Here is a 16,849-nt window from a genome sequence, read left to right as displayed (position 1 = left end):
TACACACACTCTTTGGCAGCCTAAAGTTGTTTATTTCTATTTGAACCTTTATCACATTTCTCAAAACTTTTTGTTTTTAAACTAAATACATTTTCAAATCATCCCATATCATGGTGGCTTAGAACAAAGGCAAAACACTGTGTGTCTTCAAAAAAAAAAAAGATTAACTTCCAGATAGGAACAATTGTCCCAAATTATTAGCTGCATCCACATGTATTACCTAACCTAAAGTTAGTTACCCATGCTAAAGGACATGTTACAGCCTGTTTTGCAACTTAACACCAAGTGGTGTCTGCTCTTTTCATTTCTCCGTTCTCTCCCATTTGTGAAAAACAGCTTGCATGCTTTCAGGAAACATTAACTTTTAGCCCTAAGAAAAAGTGCACTGGCATTCATTGAATAAAAGTAAATGTACACTATTCCATAAAATACATTAAAAATATTAAGGCTGCTGGGGAAGCTGCTGTCTCTCATTTTACAGTAATTTCAAACTTTAGAAATAACACAAATGAAGGCAAAGGGCAGACTGATCTACTCCCAAGTATTTATTTCATAGGTTCATAGATTAGTACTAAGCTAACTGCCCTTGCGAGCCATTTTAAGCCTAGCCAATTATCCCTTGTGATACTCAAACCTACACCTTGTGCTTGCAAGGCAAGCATCTTAACCTTTAGACCACCCTCCCAACCCCTTTTAGCGCTTTTGTTAATAAAATACAAACTTCCTCAGAATAAAAACTTAAAAACTTGAACCATAGTGGCCAACTCATTTATATACACACTAAAAACCATGTGATAAAACTTGCCTCAGTTTGGAACCAGCATTTAAAGATATATTACATCTGCAGTTTGTATCACTTGCATTTTCATATACATTACATACTTTCCCACTGCTAAGCTTCACAATCACATACTTTCATATAGTATTGCTTAAATAACTAAAATACCTCTACTAGATAAATTCTTATAAATACATATATATGTGGATCTAGTTATCGTGTTACCTATGATAAAGCTGACTTTAAACACAGTGTATGCCCCATGAATGTAGTTATACCTAGATAGCAAACTTGGCTTTCAGTCTCAAAATAGGGCTGATAAAAAACACACCATTTAGTCCTGGATAACTTGTTGCATTGGTTTGTAGTTGCCATTTGAGTTATTTAAATTCTAAGGACCCCCTCTTTCACCTATATTGACATGATCTGTAATATATTTAAAATGGTCTGCAAGTTGGATTATATGTTCAGCTAAGGCATTCGTGGAGTCTCTTTTTTACTGATCTATTGATGTTGACATGTTCTGGTTTTAAAGCTTTTTTTTTGTCTTACCTATGTAAAAACATGGGCATTTCTGACAAATACCCATGTAAATATGTTTGCTGTTACAATTATATCTCTTTTTCAGCCTTATTGTAATAAAATGGGCTAAATGGATTTCATTCTGTTCTAATATGTATTTACATTGTGGGCAATGCCCACATTTGCACATTTTCCCACACAATTCGTCATACTTAGGGTTTTCTAACATACTTTTAATACTTGCATCCTTTTTTTATAAAATATATGTGGGCCCACCCCCACCATTTTCTTATCTGGGTCGGTGTCAAAAACACGCCAGTTTTTGTAATAATTTCTCTAATATTACTATATTCCTTGTTAAATGTTAAAACCATTGCATTTGTATGATCCTCTTTAGTAGTATTAGATTTAGTAGTCATACTAGGGTGTTTACCTGAGCCCAGCAATGGGAGGAAGTGTCCACTAGCTCTTTTCTGAGTTACCTCATTACCTATATTACCTATAAACAGTGTGGGGTAGCCTCTACTAATTAGCATGTTTTTAAGAATGTTGGTCTGAAAAACACATTCATCAGTATCTGATACCATTCTAGCAAGACTAAGTGTCCCTTGACCAGGGACTTATTTTGGTACATAGGATGCCCGCTCGTAAAGTGTAACAGTGTGTTGTACTTTGGTTTTCTATAAATAGTAGAGTTAAATATCCTTCCAGTTCTGTCTTTCAAAATAATGACATCCAAGAAATTAATAGTCTCAGTACTTGTATAGATAGTAAACTCCAAAAATGTTGTAGTACCACACTTGTAGTTAAAAAAAAAAAATCATTTAGTTTTTCTGTACTTCCTTTCCAAAAAAAATCATCATCCAGGTATCTGCCATAAAGTGTCCAGTATTGGGAATATGGTGAATTGATGACAAATTATGTTTCCCAATGTGCCAGAACTATATTTGCAAAAATGGGAGGCACATACTGCCCCCATGGCAACTCCTCTACACTGTTTAGATATTTGATGTTCAAATGTAGTGAAGTTGTTCTCTAGGACCACTTCCATAAGTGCCCTGATGATGAGAATCCGATCATGGTTCAAGATTGTGTTATGGCATAAAAAAGTGTAAAACCACTCAATACCAGTGTGGTGTGGGATAACGGAGTACAAATCCTTAATGTCTCTGGTGACAAAAATAAGGGTGTCACTGTATAGCTCATTAGAGTCTTTGCCTAGGAAATCCCATGAGTCCTTGATGCAATAACTATAGTTCTTTAGTATATCTTTCAATTCTAGGTCAATAAATTTGGCTACCGTAAAAGTTTTTAATGCCTTAGCATCCACTATAGGTCTAAAAGGTGGGTCCATAAGACCCTTATGAATTTTTGGGATCCCAAATATTGTTGGTAGCTTTGGGCATTTAACCTGCAAAACAATTGAATTAAATTATGTTAATTTGGTTATTCAACAATAACTCTTCAAGCAACACATCCATTTTTTGATATGCAATGTTTAGTTCATTCACACTTGCTTCACTATATGTCTCTGAATATAACATGGTAAACATCTTAATCTGATGTTGTTAATCTTCGTTCATTCCTTACTGATGGGTTATTGGTTCTGTCCTCTGAACCGAGCCGGCCATATATCAAACTCGCTTCAGCCAAAACCCTCTAGCCAAGGTCCTACCAGAATGCTCTGCACCCTATTACCTCATATCTCGTGTGCCGTATTGCTGTACAGCCGTGTCAAGCCAGACTCTCAGCTAACTGAATCATTTTTTGAAAGTTTATATATCGTTTCTACTTTAAAGATTTCCAGTCAGTTACTTGTATTATTCTCCTACCCGATTGTATCCTTAAGACTCCTGTCTCCCTTTAGTCTATTTCCCTTTTCTTACCTTTGAGGTAATTCTTCATTACCATCGTTGGTAATCCTTTCTTTTTCTCTCTTCTTACCCATTTGGACAGCCTTTCTTCTTGATACTGTTGTACTTCTCCACATCGTTATGTCGGATACGTCGGATAAGAAAAGCAGTGTTGGTTTTAAACAATGCAAGGGTTGCGGCTGTACGTTACCACTTTCCGATGGCCATGACTTGTGTCTATTGTTTGAATGTCTCCCACCTTGCTGTGGATCCCCCGTGTGGGATTTGCAGAAATTTTTCGACCAGGACACTTTGAGAGAAAGAACAAGTTAATCCTGAAAGGTCTTCGCAAATTCCTTTCTGTGAGGCTATTTCTGGGTTGGAGGGCTCACCCCCTTCTGCTAAACCCCATAAGTGGCATTCTTCCTCATCGAGGTCACTCACTTCAACTACCTCTGGAGAGCGCAGGGAGTTGACTCATAAGAAAGTGAAAATGACTACTTCTGTGCTGCCACCTTTGACCCTTTCGGCTCCAGGCACAGCACTGCCCCACTTGATTCTTGCTCCAGCCATGTCCTCCTTATCGACACCGGCACTGGAGTTCCCGGTGCAGACAGTTACAGCTCTGACAGTTTTGTCGCAGCCCTTACCGGCACGGTCCCTGCAGGTAGTCTCCTTCGGCACTGTTGGTGCAATCCCCTTTGGCCCAGAGTATGATGATACTGTCCTCCACGATACAGACACTTTCGTCACCAACATGCTTTTTGGTGCAGTCCTTTGGCACCGTAATTGTTACCGGTGCAGACACCTTCCTCGACTGCACCATACCAGTCAGTGCAGACACCTTTGGCTTCTACTGGGGCTAACTTTGTCGGCGTGGACTACTTCGACACTATTATTTTGGTGCAGACATCCTCTGTTCTGGGCTCTGCACCACTCGAATTAGCAAGGACCAAGTACTCTCCTTCCTTGGATCCATTCGTTGGTAGCCAATATAGTCCTTTTCTCGAAAGGCCAGAATCGCCTTCAGATTTCTCTATGAGGTCGACCAGGAGCCTCTCTGAACAAGATGTGTTCTGGCTTGTTGACCAGTTGCTCGTGGCCAGACGTGCGTCTCAACTGTCGAAACCTACGTTCCCTCCTTCAGGTGAATGTATTTCTCCTCAAACCCCAATGTACACGCCTCCTTCATTCCACCCAAGTATTGAAGCCCATTACTCCGACAGCAGCTTCCCTCCCTCCGACCCCAACAGTGGATCTCACTTTGGAGCTGGAGTCGTCCTTGTGGCCTTTGGTGCACTGGGCATCGGGCTTTTCTTAGGCCAGTGGCTGTGTCGTGGGGGAGGGCATTCTTGGTTCCACGTCGATTTTTTTCTATGGTAACATCCAGGAGTCCTCCTCCTATCATGCTTCACAGTCCTCTTGAGACTACTGGTCAGGGGGTTGGCTCGTCGGGGCGGGGTGTGACCCCGGTTCTGAGGTTGTCGCGCTTGATTCATTGCTCCCATTCCTCTTTGGGCGGGCCGGCCTTCCAGGCCATAAAGAGGGTGCTTGCCTCCACTTGTAAACCCCATATGTTGGAGTTCTCTCCCCCTTCTGTGCCACAACTCTCACAAGCCACAACCGCCGGACACCAGGCACAAGGGCCTCAGGTCTCTCCACCTCAGGAGCCCCCTTTTTGCAGTCTTCCCCGGAACCTCCCACTGAGGAAGTACCTCGCAAGGCATCATGCAAGAGGAAGCACATGGACTCCACGGAGGAGTCTTTGACCGAAGATATATAGACTTGATGACGGGGAAGGGTTCCCACGTCACTCTCTGATGGTGTCCTTTGGTGACATCCTCGAGATCCTTAGGCAGAGGAGTGACTAATCCTTACTCAGAGAAATCTGTATTCCTGTAGGTTTTTCATGCCTGGCCCCCTACCTCCTGGGTTACCCTGCCAGCCGATGAGCTTGTCCAGCACACATGGAAAGCTTCTGACACCCTGGAAGCTGTAATGTGGAGGCCTGATAAGATCTCATCTCCCCCAGCTGAACATCCCCATTGGTCAAGAGGTCTTCCAGTAAATGCCATGGTGGTGGCAGCTGCAAACAAGAAAGCCTTGGCAAAAGTGAGCCAAACTGTCCATCTGACCAACAAGGAGTCCCGGACGATAGACTAGGGTAGCGTGTGTTTGCTTCATTGACCTTTGCTGTAAGGTCTCTGAACTCTTTGGCACACTTTACGAGGCTCCAGAGGTATCTTATCAACCAACTCTCTGAAACCTTGGCAGGAGCGGTTTCTGATGAGTTCTGTGACAATTTAACTTTTTAGATAGCGACCCTAGAATTCATTTCCAATTCTTCCATGCATCTTTTTTCTAACACAATGGAAGGAGCATCAGGCACAGGAATAGTTAACAGACATGCCTGGATGCACCTTTGTGATTTTGCGGACTTCTTTAAGGCTTCCCTCATAAATGCCCCCTTCGAGGCCACCTTTTTGCTTGGCCTTAAAGGTAGATATGCTGGCAAGGTGGGAACAAGATGGCAAGAACCCTGTCTGCCGTTCTCCTCAATGATTCTACTCCAGAAATCAGAGGAGCGGAAAGCTGTGGCACAGGAAATCACAGGGCTCTTTCTGTGACGCACGTGTCAAGTTCTCCTCGAGAGGCAGAGGGGGAAACTCCAATGGAAGGCGCCCCTTTCGGGGAAGATTAGGTCTACAAAACTGGGGTTCCAGAGATTTTCTCTGGCCAACCCTATCAGCACTTCTGAAGTGTTGCCAGACTGCTCACTTCTGGAAGCGGTCAGGGGTCGTTTTTCCTTGCAATCCACTGCCTGGCGAAACATAACCACTGGCTCTTGGGTACAATGGATAATATCCAGAGGCTATCGCATCCCCTTCCATCTTTGTCCAACCTCATCCAGAGAATTACTCGACGTTCTACCCTGTCAAAGGGAAGCAGCAGCACACAAAACCCAAAAGCTGCTACAAAAAAAAGTCATCCAAACTGTTCTTTTTAGTGCCAAAAAAGGCAGGGGACTGGAGACCAATTCTGGATGTCAGTGCACTGAACACATTTGGAAAAACAGAGAAATTCCAGATGGTCATGGTTCAGTCTATCCTTCCTCTTCTGGAAGAAGACAATTGGATGTGCTCTGTAGATCTTCAAGATGCATATTACCACATAAAAATGGACAAACGCTCAAGAAGATACTTTCACTTCCGCATATTAGCTAGTCACTACCATTTTCAAGCACTGACCTTTGGTCTCTTTACAGCCCCCAGTGTGTTCACCAAATGCATGGCAGTGGTTATCGCTCACTTGCACCTTCAAGGATTCCAGGCATTTCTATATCTAGATGACTGGCTCCTCACCCGCCCCCACCACGTGTCTACTGGAAGAAGCCCTGCACTACACTGTCCTCGCAGCACAATGCCTGGGAATCACTGTAAACTGGGGGAAGTCCAACATGACCCCAGCCCAGTCTTGAGAATTCATTGGGGTACTGTTGGACACGAGAAATTGCACAGCATCTCTTCTGGACCACAGACTTCAAAGAATAAGGCAACCGGTTCAGCCGCTGCTCTGGCACCACAAATCTCCCGCTCGATCTATACTCCAACTCTTGGGGACAATGGCAGCCTCCATCACCATTGTTCCTCTAGCCAGATTCCACTTGAGGCTCCTTCAGTGGATACTTCTCACTAAGTGGAACCTCTACAACATCCTCTGTCTTTTCAGATAAGTGTAACTCAGAGATGTAATCAAGATTTACTCTGGTGGACGTCTCAGAATTCCCAACAATGGTCACGCCCATTCAGCCCACATCAGCCGAAAGCCATGGTGACCACGGTCGCCTCTCTGATGGGATTGGGGGGGGGGCTATATCAGGGAAACTCGGTCCAAGGCACCTGGTTGGAGACAGAGGCCCTTTTGCATATCAGTGTCCTGGAACTGAGGGTGGTACTGCTAGCATTGCAAGCATTCCATTCCATCCTTCCGTCAGGGACTATTGCAATCCAGTCAGACAACGTCAGTGGTCTGGTACATCAAGCAAGGGGGCACCAGATCTTGTCCATTATGCCAAGAGGCCTTGAGAATATGGCAATGGCCAATAGCTTCCAAACACTTTCTAATTGCAGCGCACATTCTCAGGAGCTCTAACGTGATAGTGAACAAATAGAGCAGATGCATTCTACAACCTCACGAGTGGTCCCTCAGCCCTGTGATAGCGGCAAAAATCTTCAACCAATGGGGCCAGCCTTGCTGTGACCTATTCGCCTCCCCAACCAACTACAAGTGCAGCAGCTATTTTGCCCTGATCCCCCCCTCGGGGACAGTCACCGAGAGATGCTCTGTTCCACGCTTGGCCCTTGGGTCAACTTTATGCTTATCCTCTTTTCCCCCTCATCTCCCAATTTCTGAAGAAAGCACAGCAGTTGAAAAGCAGTGTAATCCTCATTGCTCCATATTGGGCTCGACAAGTTTGGTTCCTCTTCCTCTGGCCTCACCTGCTAGATCAACCATGGATCCTCACTCTATCCCCAATGTTGATCTCCATCCACGGGGTCTGACTCACCCCAATCTAACAACCCTGAAACTGACTAGCTTGGTTTCTCCACTACCAGTGATTGCCAGGCAGGAAAACCTCTCATCCCCAGTGCACAATATTCTTATTGCATCTCATAAATCGTCCACCAGACTAATCTATCTCAATAAATGGAAAAGGTTTTGTCTATGGGCAGCGAATAAACAATCAGACCCCTTGTCAGCCCCAGTTTCAGTGGTTTTGAATTACTTATTACATCTTTTCCACACTGGGGTGTCTGCCAATACTATTCATGTGCAATTTAGCTGCCATTCCAAATTTCCACATTGGTTTTCAGGATTCTTCGCTCATGTCACATAGACTCTGTAAAACTTTATTGAAGGAGTGGGTTCTTCACCTTAAAACCTCCCTTTAGAGAACCAGTACAACCTTGGGATTTAGCCTTGGCCCTGCAAGCCCTAACAGCTCCCCCCTTTGAACCTGTGTCGTTGTGATTTAAAATATCTCTCGTGGAAAACTTTTTTTCTGATTGCAATCACATCGGCCAGACGCTTGTCAGAACTTCAAGCCTTATGCATCAAACCTGCCTATCTTTTCTTCCATAAGGATAGGGCATCACGGAGAGCTAATTCTTCCTTTTTACCAAAAGTGGTGTCAGAGCGGTCTATCAGCCAGTCTGTTGACTTTCCAGTATTTTCTCCTAACCACTGTAACAAGAGAGAGTATTGCCTGCACTCCTTGGATGGTCATAGGCAAAAATGTTTTTATCTGGACATAACAGAATCTACCTGTAAATCATAAAAACTATTTCTGGCTTTTTCTGGACCAAGATTTAGGTCATCCTGTCTCAGAAGTTACATTGGCTTCGTGGTTGAGAAATTGCATTACCTTCATCTCCAACAAGAACAATGTCACCTTGCCTCACAGAGTGAAAGCACATTCTACAAGGTCTATGGCAACTTCAGTAGCTTTCCATGCTAAGGCTTCCTCTCAATATTTGCTCAGCTGCGACTTGGGCTAAACCTCATACCTTTATTCTTCATTACAATTTGGATTTGGCCTCCAGAGGTAGAGCTTCTTTTGGCTCCATGGTGCTCAGGAATGTCCTTCCATGAGGGCCACCCAGGGATAGAGGTAGCCTGGGGACTCTGTCCCATCAGTAATGAATGAACGAAGATTAACAACATCAGATGAAGTTCTGTCTTAACATAATGTTCCATCTGTGGTGTTTATCATAGTTCGTTCATTCATTACTCCCCAAGCTCCGTCCCCCTCCGGAGGTTCCCAGTTGATCTCATGTAATTCTTTATTGTAGGTCTGTTATGACCAGAGGTAGCCTCTACTTTTGTCTATCAACTTGCAAACTCGATCTGAAGTAACATGTAGCAGAGCGTTCTGGGTAAGACTTTGGCTCGAGAGTTTTTGACTGGCTCGGTTCCGAGGGCGGAACCGATAACCCATCAGTAATGAATGAACGAAGATCAGCAACACAGATGGAACATTATGGTAAGACATAACTTCTTTTTTGTGTAATCATTGCTGTTAAAAAATATCTTCAAATTTTGCATTTCCCTCAACAAAATGCTCAGAACTCTCACGATTAAAATTGATTGTATCTGCTGGAAGTTAATCTCCATGAAAGGCATAGCCAGCAATGAGAAAATAAACAGTTAACTCTACAGATGCATTAAGGGTTCTTTTTCTGTTTCAGAACAAAATGTACAACTGCCTTTAGTTGCAGACTTAGACTCCCACTGAACATTTGCTGTTGGAAAAAAAAAACTAGTATCATTGCATATACAAGAAACTTGGAGTATCCCATGGCTTACATCATTTTCTTTTACTTTGTTGAGCCTCTTACTTTTTGAGCCTACTTGCTTAAAAAAACACTCATTTGTTGATAAAGCCAAGGTCATTAATTAGACATTTCCCTTTTCAAAAATAAAACATCCCAACTAAACCTATAATTTAATCAGTGCACTTTTATACCCCACTCCAGCATCACAAGATCACAGCATAGTCACTTAAAGTTGCTTTTGCCCAGCTTTTCCTCACTAGACATTGTAAAGCCTATATTTATTACAACTAAAAAGTACTTGTTTACTTTAATATCTTTAACACATAATCAGTGAAATTACTCCCTCCCCTTTTAAAATATCCCTGACTACATATTACACAACACTACTTTACTATATAACATGCAGTTTGTCATGAAATGTTTTATGTAAGCATGCCACTTTTACTTAAAATTACTTTTTTTTTTTTTTTTTTTTACTTTGTGTGGATCTGAACATTAATGACTTAAGGTGGGGGTGTATGCTTTACAGTCAGCTAGCAAGTTTAACATGGCAAACGTCCAATCTTTCATCAGCCAATTTTTCTTGCAAAGCCATGTTTCACAAATATGATTCATGCTTTATGATTTCATGTTTATTCACTAATTTCAGTTTTGGCAGGTTCCTTCCTGTTCATCTACATTGCCCAACATTGGACTGTGGATCAAATCCAAGCCATTCCTGATTCTTCTAGTAAACATATTTTTTTTCTCTCAAGCATTTGCCTATAGAACATTGGAAAGGGTTTCAGTGGCAAAGTTTCTCTTATGAGCTTTAGTGCCAGAAGAATGAGAACTATTGTCTCATTATGTTTGATGGCTTACTTTTTGTTGGATAGACTTTTATTTCCTCCTTAGCCTGTTCTGCATCAAAAAATGTTGATTGTCCAGGAGAAAATACTCTGAAGACTGCTGGATACAGTAGATTTAATCTCCCACCTGCCTGTCGACATTTCCTGATTACTGAAATAAATTTGCTTCTCTTCTGCTTGATAATGCAGTGCATCATCATTTTGCAAAAACATTCCATGTCTGATTTTTAATACTTTTCCCTTCTGCCATGGTTAAGATCAACTCTTTCTGCTGATAAAATTGCATCTTTACTAATAGAGGTCTTGGCTGATTTCTCCTGGCCAGGTTTGGAACATACACTTGATGTGCCCTTTCAGTTAACAAATCCTACTGTGGAGTGCCAGTCCAATTGCTTATTTGTACATTAACAAAATTAGTACAGCCTATTCTTCCTAATTTCTCTGGTTCAGCAGACTAGCTCAGGTTTTCTCTGCATGTTCTGTCTTCTAAAGTCACCATTTTTTAAACATCTCCTCTTGAGAAGTCTTATAGTCAACAGTTGTCTTCATTTCAACGTCTGATTTTTGAAGTTTTTTTCAGGTAATCTTAGTAGCTAGTTATAGCTTCTATCTTTCTAGCCTTTTGTTATTTGAATTGAAATACTCCTTAAATTGTTTTGTTTTTTTTATCTAATCACCTGAGTACATTTGATAAATTTTTTCCTGTAAATTACTGGAAGCCATCTCTACTACTAAAGCTGAAACTTGAGCTGCTTTTTGATGAACAGCTGCAGCATTTTTTTCCAGTCAGTGTTTACAGTTCATCTTTTTGTCTTGATTTTCTTTCAGGCTGTCTAAATTTTTCTTCTGCTCACTTCCAGCCGGTGTACTTTCTGGCCAGTAACTGGATTTTACTCAGGCTGGCAGAATTACTAGCTCTTATTTCTCAGGTTTTTTTTTTCACTTTGGGAGAGCAGAAATTAAGCTGTTTATCAGTGCGCAGCCATATTTAAAAGTGAAGTATTTTTATAGTATCTTTTGGCACTGGTTGGAAGGAAAAATGTTGGAGGCTGTTTGAGATGAGACATTGAGTTTAATTAATTGCCTGCTTTGGTTAATGCTGGTACTGTCTGTATAAAGTGGTTATTGATGGGATACAGTATGTCATTATTTTTGTGCGTTTGGTGTTGTGTAGCTCGTCTCAGATTTAACAGTTTGAGTGTGACCCAGAATGGATTTAGATTTTGTGTGTGTGAAATTGTCAAGTTGAATAACTTGGTCCTAATTTCTATGTTATAGAATAACTAAGTTTATTTCCCATTAGGAAATAGTGTGATTTTATCATTATGTCATGAAAATTAAGAATGCTGAAGTTTGGCTGTTAATGTTTGTCTTTTCGGCTTTTCCCAATTAGGGGTCGCCACAGTGGAACGCTGGTCCTCTAATGATTGGCAGTAGATTTTTATGGTGCCAAGTTGCCAGCCCAAGTTTCAGCAAAGGCAAGCCCATTCACGCAGGTCTTTCGGAGGCCACTCGACTGCGGGGAGGACATGCAGACTCCACACAGAAGGCACTCCAGCTGAGAATCGAACAGGAGATCCTCTTGCTGTGAGGCAACAATGCTACCGCTGTACTACCGCGGCTTGAAGTTTGGCTGTTAATATTAGTACTAATTAAGTCTGTGATCCACGTGACAGAAAAATATGTACAAAAATGCAGTGCAGCAGATTAAATTGCAAAGAAAAAAATGCACCTTTTCAAAATTAAGGTTTGTCTGGTTTATAGATTGGTTCCGTATATTTAGAAATTTCATAAAATGGCAGCTTTGTTACTTGTATGTGGTTGTGTATTGATTCCGCAGTATGTAATTTTTCTGTATTAATTATCCTGATGTGAGGGACCAAGGAGTTGTGTGTAGTATCTATACATATTTTTCTGCTGAACATCTGTAAGTGGCTTTAATATCTGGACCTCAATCTTACTTTTACTTTGGATCGCTTCCTGTGTCTGCTGCAATTGCCACTTATCTCATTGAAGTGCACTGTCTGTGGGACAGTGGACTTAGGAGGCCATCATGCACATTGATACATCTTTAAAGGCTGTATTGTTCTACACATTGCTCAATGTACAGTACCGCGACAGCCTTAATATGTATAAGCCTATGTCTGTATACAGTCAGGTCACTGAAGCTGCCACGATTGTCCCTTTTGCATGTCATTTAGGCTGCTTAGCTAGTGGTCTCTTGTCCGAGACCAGCCTTGTGGTAACAGTAAGCCCCCATATCCTCCCTGTGAGATGTAACATCAGGGCAGTGATTGCTTAATATCACTCACTCACTCTCTGTTTCTCTCCCTCTCTTACTCACCCCCCCACCCCCGACCAACATAATGAACATTGTACTGTTCATAGACAACTTGGCACTAGTAGAGATATTGTCAGGCACTGTACTTCTGTGTGCAAGCATGTAAACCTAATAGTTTTCTTTTTGTGTTCACTCTGGCTTATGACCAGTGTTTGAGTTTCATTTATCGTCATGCTAGAATTGCAAGACTACACCTTAAAGTATTTTTAAGTACATTTTTCAAGGACATAAGACAGAGTTTTGTCCAGACTTGTAGGCTATTTAAAAATCATCAGTTTATTAAATGTTTAGTGTCTGTCTAATAAATAACAAGATTAGGTAAAGATGTTTGGTTTCAGCACTGATTTGGAAGTAATGAAGTAGTTAATAAAATAGCCACATACGCAAACAAGGTCGAAAGGCATCAATTTTAGCACTGCATTGAATGTCCTGTGTCCATTCATGGTATGTTACTTTAATCTCTGCGCTTTTAAAGGATAGAAAAGTTTGTACTCCACTTTTGTCACTTTGTATTGAAGAATAATTTGTTCAATTTCTTTTTAACAGAAGGCAAGAGAGGCTTTGGTTAATAAATCAGCACTCAAGGAGAAGACAAATGGACAGTTTAACTCCGAAAAGCAAAGAGAACGAGAAAATGAGTCAAACTCCGAAACAGATGTCGAAGCTGCATCAGAACCAGCAGAAAGTGACAAGACTTTGAGTCCTTCTGTCAGGTAAATTAGATGTTTTGTTGTTTGGAGCAGAGAGCAAAACTAGAAAAAAAAAAGCTAGATTGCAAATTGATAGAATGAGATGTTCATCATTCCCAGTACTGCAATAACCTTTAGGTTATACGAGTTGTGTCTTGCCCAAGACCAAACTGGCCAGCTTCCACAAGTTCTGAATTCCACCCACACTTCCCCTTTCACAGCTGATTGGTCAGCCCTGAGGAGAGCAAGTCAGCACTCAAAGTGGAAAATCTTCATTTCTTTCTTACTGCCACAAGAAGAAGAAGCTCAGACGCTTCACAGTGACAGCAGGTAGCACCAAAGCTCCTTTTTTGGTACACAAGTTCCATTTAGGGACTCCTGGCTTGTAGAATTTCTTAATTTACTATTTTTGAAGTGTGTGTGTATATCCAATACTACCAGTCTGCCCTCAACTCCTCCCAACACAACTCCAAACATTTCTGGACCTCCATAAACTCCATCCTCCACCCAGGTAAAATCAATACCCTTACACCTAACATTCCTCACTCTTCAGAAAATATTGCTACCTCATTCAACACTTACTTCACACAAACCGTACTATCACTAGCTAGACAACACAAACCCCCCTTCCCTACACCTTCACCCATTAATCTCCCCACACTCTTCTCATTTTCTCCCATTCCTACCTCCAACATAAGAAAACTCTTAACTAAACTTAAACCCACAAAATTAGCAGTAGACAACCTCCCAAGTGAATTCCTACAAATTGCAGTTGACGCCCTAGCCTACCCAGTATCCATCTTGATTAACCGATCTCTGTTAGAATGCTACGTCCCTACACTATGGAAAATATCACACATCATTCCCCTTCAGAAAGGCGGCCCCTCCACAGAACTAACCAACTACCACCCCATAGTGATTCTATCTCCACTCTCCAAAATACTAGAGAGATGCATTCACTCTCAAATCTCAGACTACCTCCTTACTAGCAACCTCCTTTCTAATACTCAACATGGTTTACGACCAAACCATAGCACCACCACTGCCTTACTCTCTTTTACTAACACTATCCTTCACCATAAAAACAATGGCCATCTCTCTTCTGCTACTTTCCTAGACCTAGCTAAAGCATTTGACATGGTCCCACACAAACAACTCCTCTCTGTACTCAATAACCTATCCTTTTCTCAATCAGTCACCAACTGGTTTCAAAGTTAACTGTCTGACCGCCAGCAATCTGTTTTATGGCAAAATGACATATCTCCCCAACTACCTCTCTCTATTGGTGTTCCCCAAGGATCCATACTTGGACCCCTACTCTTCTCTATTTTCACCAGTAATCTAGCCTCTGCCACCAAACATGGCACACTCGTACAATATGCAGATGACTCAACTGTCATCTGCTCAGCCCAGTCCATACCTGAACTGCAAAAGGTCACACAGGATGCCTTTTCCTCTGTTGAAACTTGGCTATCCGATGCCCAGTTAATTCTGAACCCAAACAAAACTAAACTCTTCATCTTCGAACCCAACAAACATACTTAAAATAACTCTCACTTTAACATCACAGCAAAAGACAACACCACTATCCACCCAACAGATAACACCAAATTGCTAGGAGATGAAATAGATGACAATCTCAAATTTGACATTCACATATCCATGACGATAAACAAAGTCCACCAGAAACTAGGAGCCTTATACAGAAATAAGCAGCTCCTCACCAACGCAGCTAGGATTTCAGTTGCAAATTCGCACCTTATCTCCACCCTACTTTATGCCTCTCCAATATATGCCAACCTAAGGCAATGTGATCTAAAGAAACTCGAGACCTGCTACAACAAAATCGCCAAATTCACCACTGGGGCATCCTACCACAGTCACCACTTTATCTCACTTACTGAACTAGGCTGGCTAGAACTCAGTCACCTCCTTCAATGGTATCAGCTCGCACTAGCCCACAAACTGGTTAACAATCCTCTAAAGGTCCCATCCCTCCAGTATCTACTGCAACCCTATCTCACCACTAGACCACTACTATCCAGCAACAAAAATCAATTACAGGTTACTAGAGCCAATAACACTGCTGGAGAAGCACTATTCTCCAGCGCTATAGCCAAATTATGGAACCCCCCCCACCCCACCCACCCCCAACAACAACCTCTCTACCGTCATGCACCCACTTCAAAGCTTTTCTTAAAGCGCACATAAAAACATGCTGGCTCAGCCATTGTAACTCTCCCCTCTAACTTCTCCCACTCCATCTACCCTCTACCTCTCTTCCACCCCACAAACTACCTTTGATTACAGCAAGGTCTGATACCTCCATGCCTATCTACTTTTATTCTGTGGCAGTAACTTCTTATTGTAACAGTTGTTAATATCTGCTATGACTTCGTGGATAGAACATATGCTAGTTATCTACTGAATGTAAATAAATCCAAAAACAGGTTAGAAAAACCAGCAACACAGTCCAAGAAGAGTAAAAAATAACGCTATTTATTACACTGTTTAAAGCGCTTTTCGTCAGCCTGATAGCAAACTTCAGAAAACAGAGCAATAAAAAAACCTTCCTTATAAGTAAGACAGGTGATCAGCATTCACCAATTGCATCACTTTGTTCTACTTAAGCAAACACATTTTAATGTTTTTATTACTTGTTAGCAGTTGTCACCTTCATTTTAAAGTATGTAAACATGTCTACGACAGTGACCACAATGCACAAAGGTAAAAACATTAGTTATTTTGTATAACCCAAACATTGACAGAAATAATATATGTTTTTAACAAAATGTGACTCATTTCTGCGAGCTCTTTAGTTTGAGAATGCTACTAATTGAGCATGAGTCATTCAACCTAGGAAAATTGTAGGCATTCAGCCTCACTTGCCAGGCTAATTCAAGTTCTTCAAGTTTGAGTGGTCTAGGGCCACCCCTACTGTTATACTTGGCTTGATCAATGATATTAAATTTAAAAGCATGTTCTTTATTAGAAATAGTGTGCTTAGCTAGCGCATTCTCCAGTTTACATTTATTCATAGCATATTGGTGTTCATAAATTCTGTCACGGAACCTCCGCTCCATCTTTCCTATATAGAAAGCAGGACAGAATGTACACCTAGCCAAGTAAACTACAAAAGACGAATTACAGTTGAATCTGCCTTTCAATTTATAAGTTTTACCGTTAACCTTAAACGAAGTAGTGACTTCTACAAGTTTACAATAGTTGCAATTTTGGCATTTATTTATCCCAGTATTCCATACTACTGTGGTGTATTGCTGTTCTAAGAGAGTTTTAAGGTTCTTCCCTCTTCTAAATGTCACTCTAGGGGTCTCAACTACTTTAGCGTAAATGTTAGGATACATCTTAAACAGGTCCCAATTTTTCTGTAATATGTCCAAACATGTGAACTGAATGTAGTGATGAAGGACAATGTGACATTCTTGTCCTCACTAACCAATGCTCTACTTAGTTTTAAAATTT

General features: G+C 41.4%; 1 protein-coding gene across 2 annotated transcripts in view; it reads left to right on the top strand.

Moving 5' to 3' along the window:
* The window catches only part of TERF2 (telomeric repeat binding factor 2), a 984,850-nt gene that overhangs the window by 433,471 nt on the left and 534,530 nt on the right, over positions 1 to 16,849 (top strand). For both annotated transcript variants that reach the window (XM_044081913.1, XM_044081912.1), the window contains one exon: positions 13,224 to 13,390. In XM_044081913.1, the coding sequence (XP_043937848.1) occupies positions 13,224 to 13,390 (167 nt within the window). The remainder of the gene's footprint in view (positions 1 to 13,223; positions 13,391 to 16,849) is intronic.

This window comes from Protopterus annectens, chromosome 8.part1, assembly GCF_019279795.1.
Source record: "Protopterus annectens isolate FY-2018-M chromosome 8.part1, PAN1.0, whole genome shotgun sequence".
Taxonomy (NCBI): domain Eukaryota; kingdom Metazoa; phylum Chordata; order Ceratodontiformes; family Protopteridae; genus Protopterus; species Protopterus annectens.
Note: the sequence above shows the minus strand (reverse complement) of the source record. Positions and strands in the feature narration are given on the sequence as shown.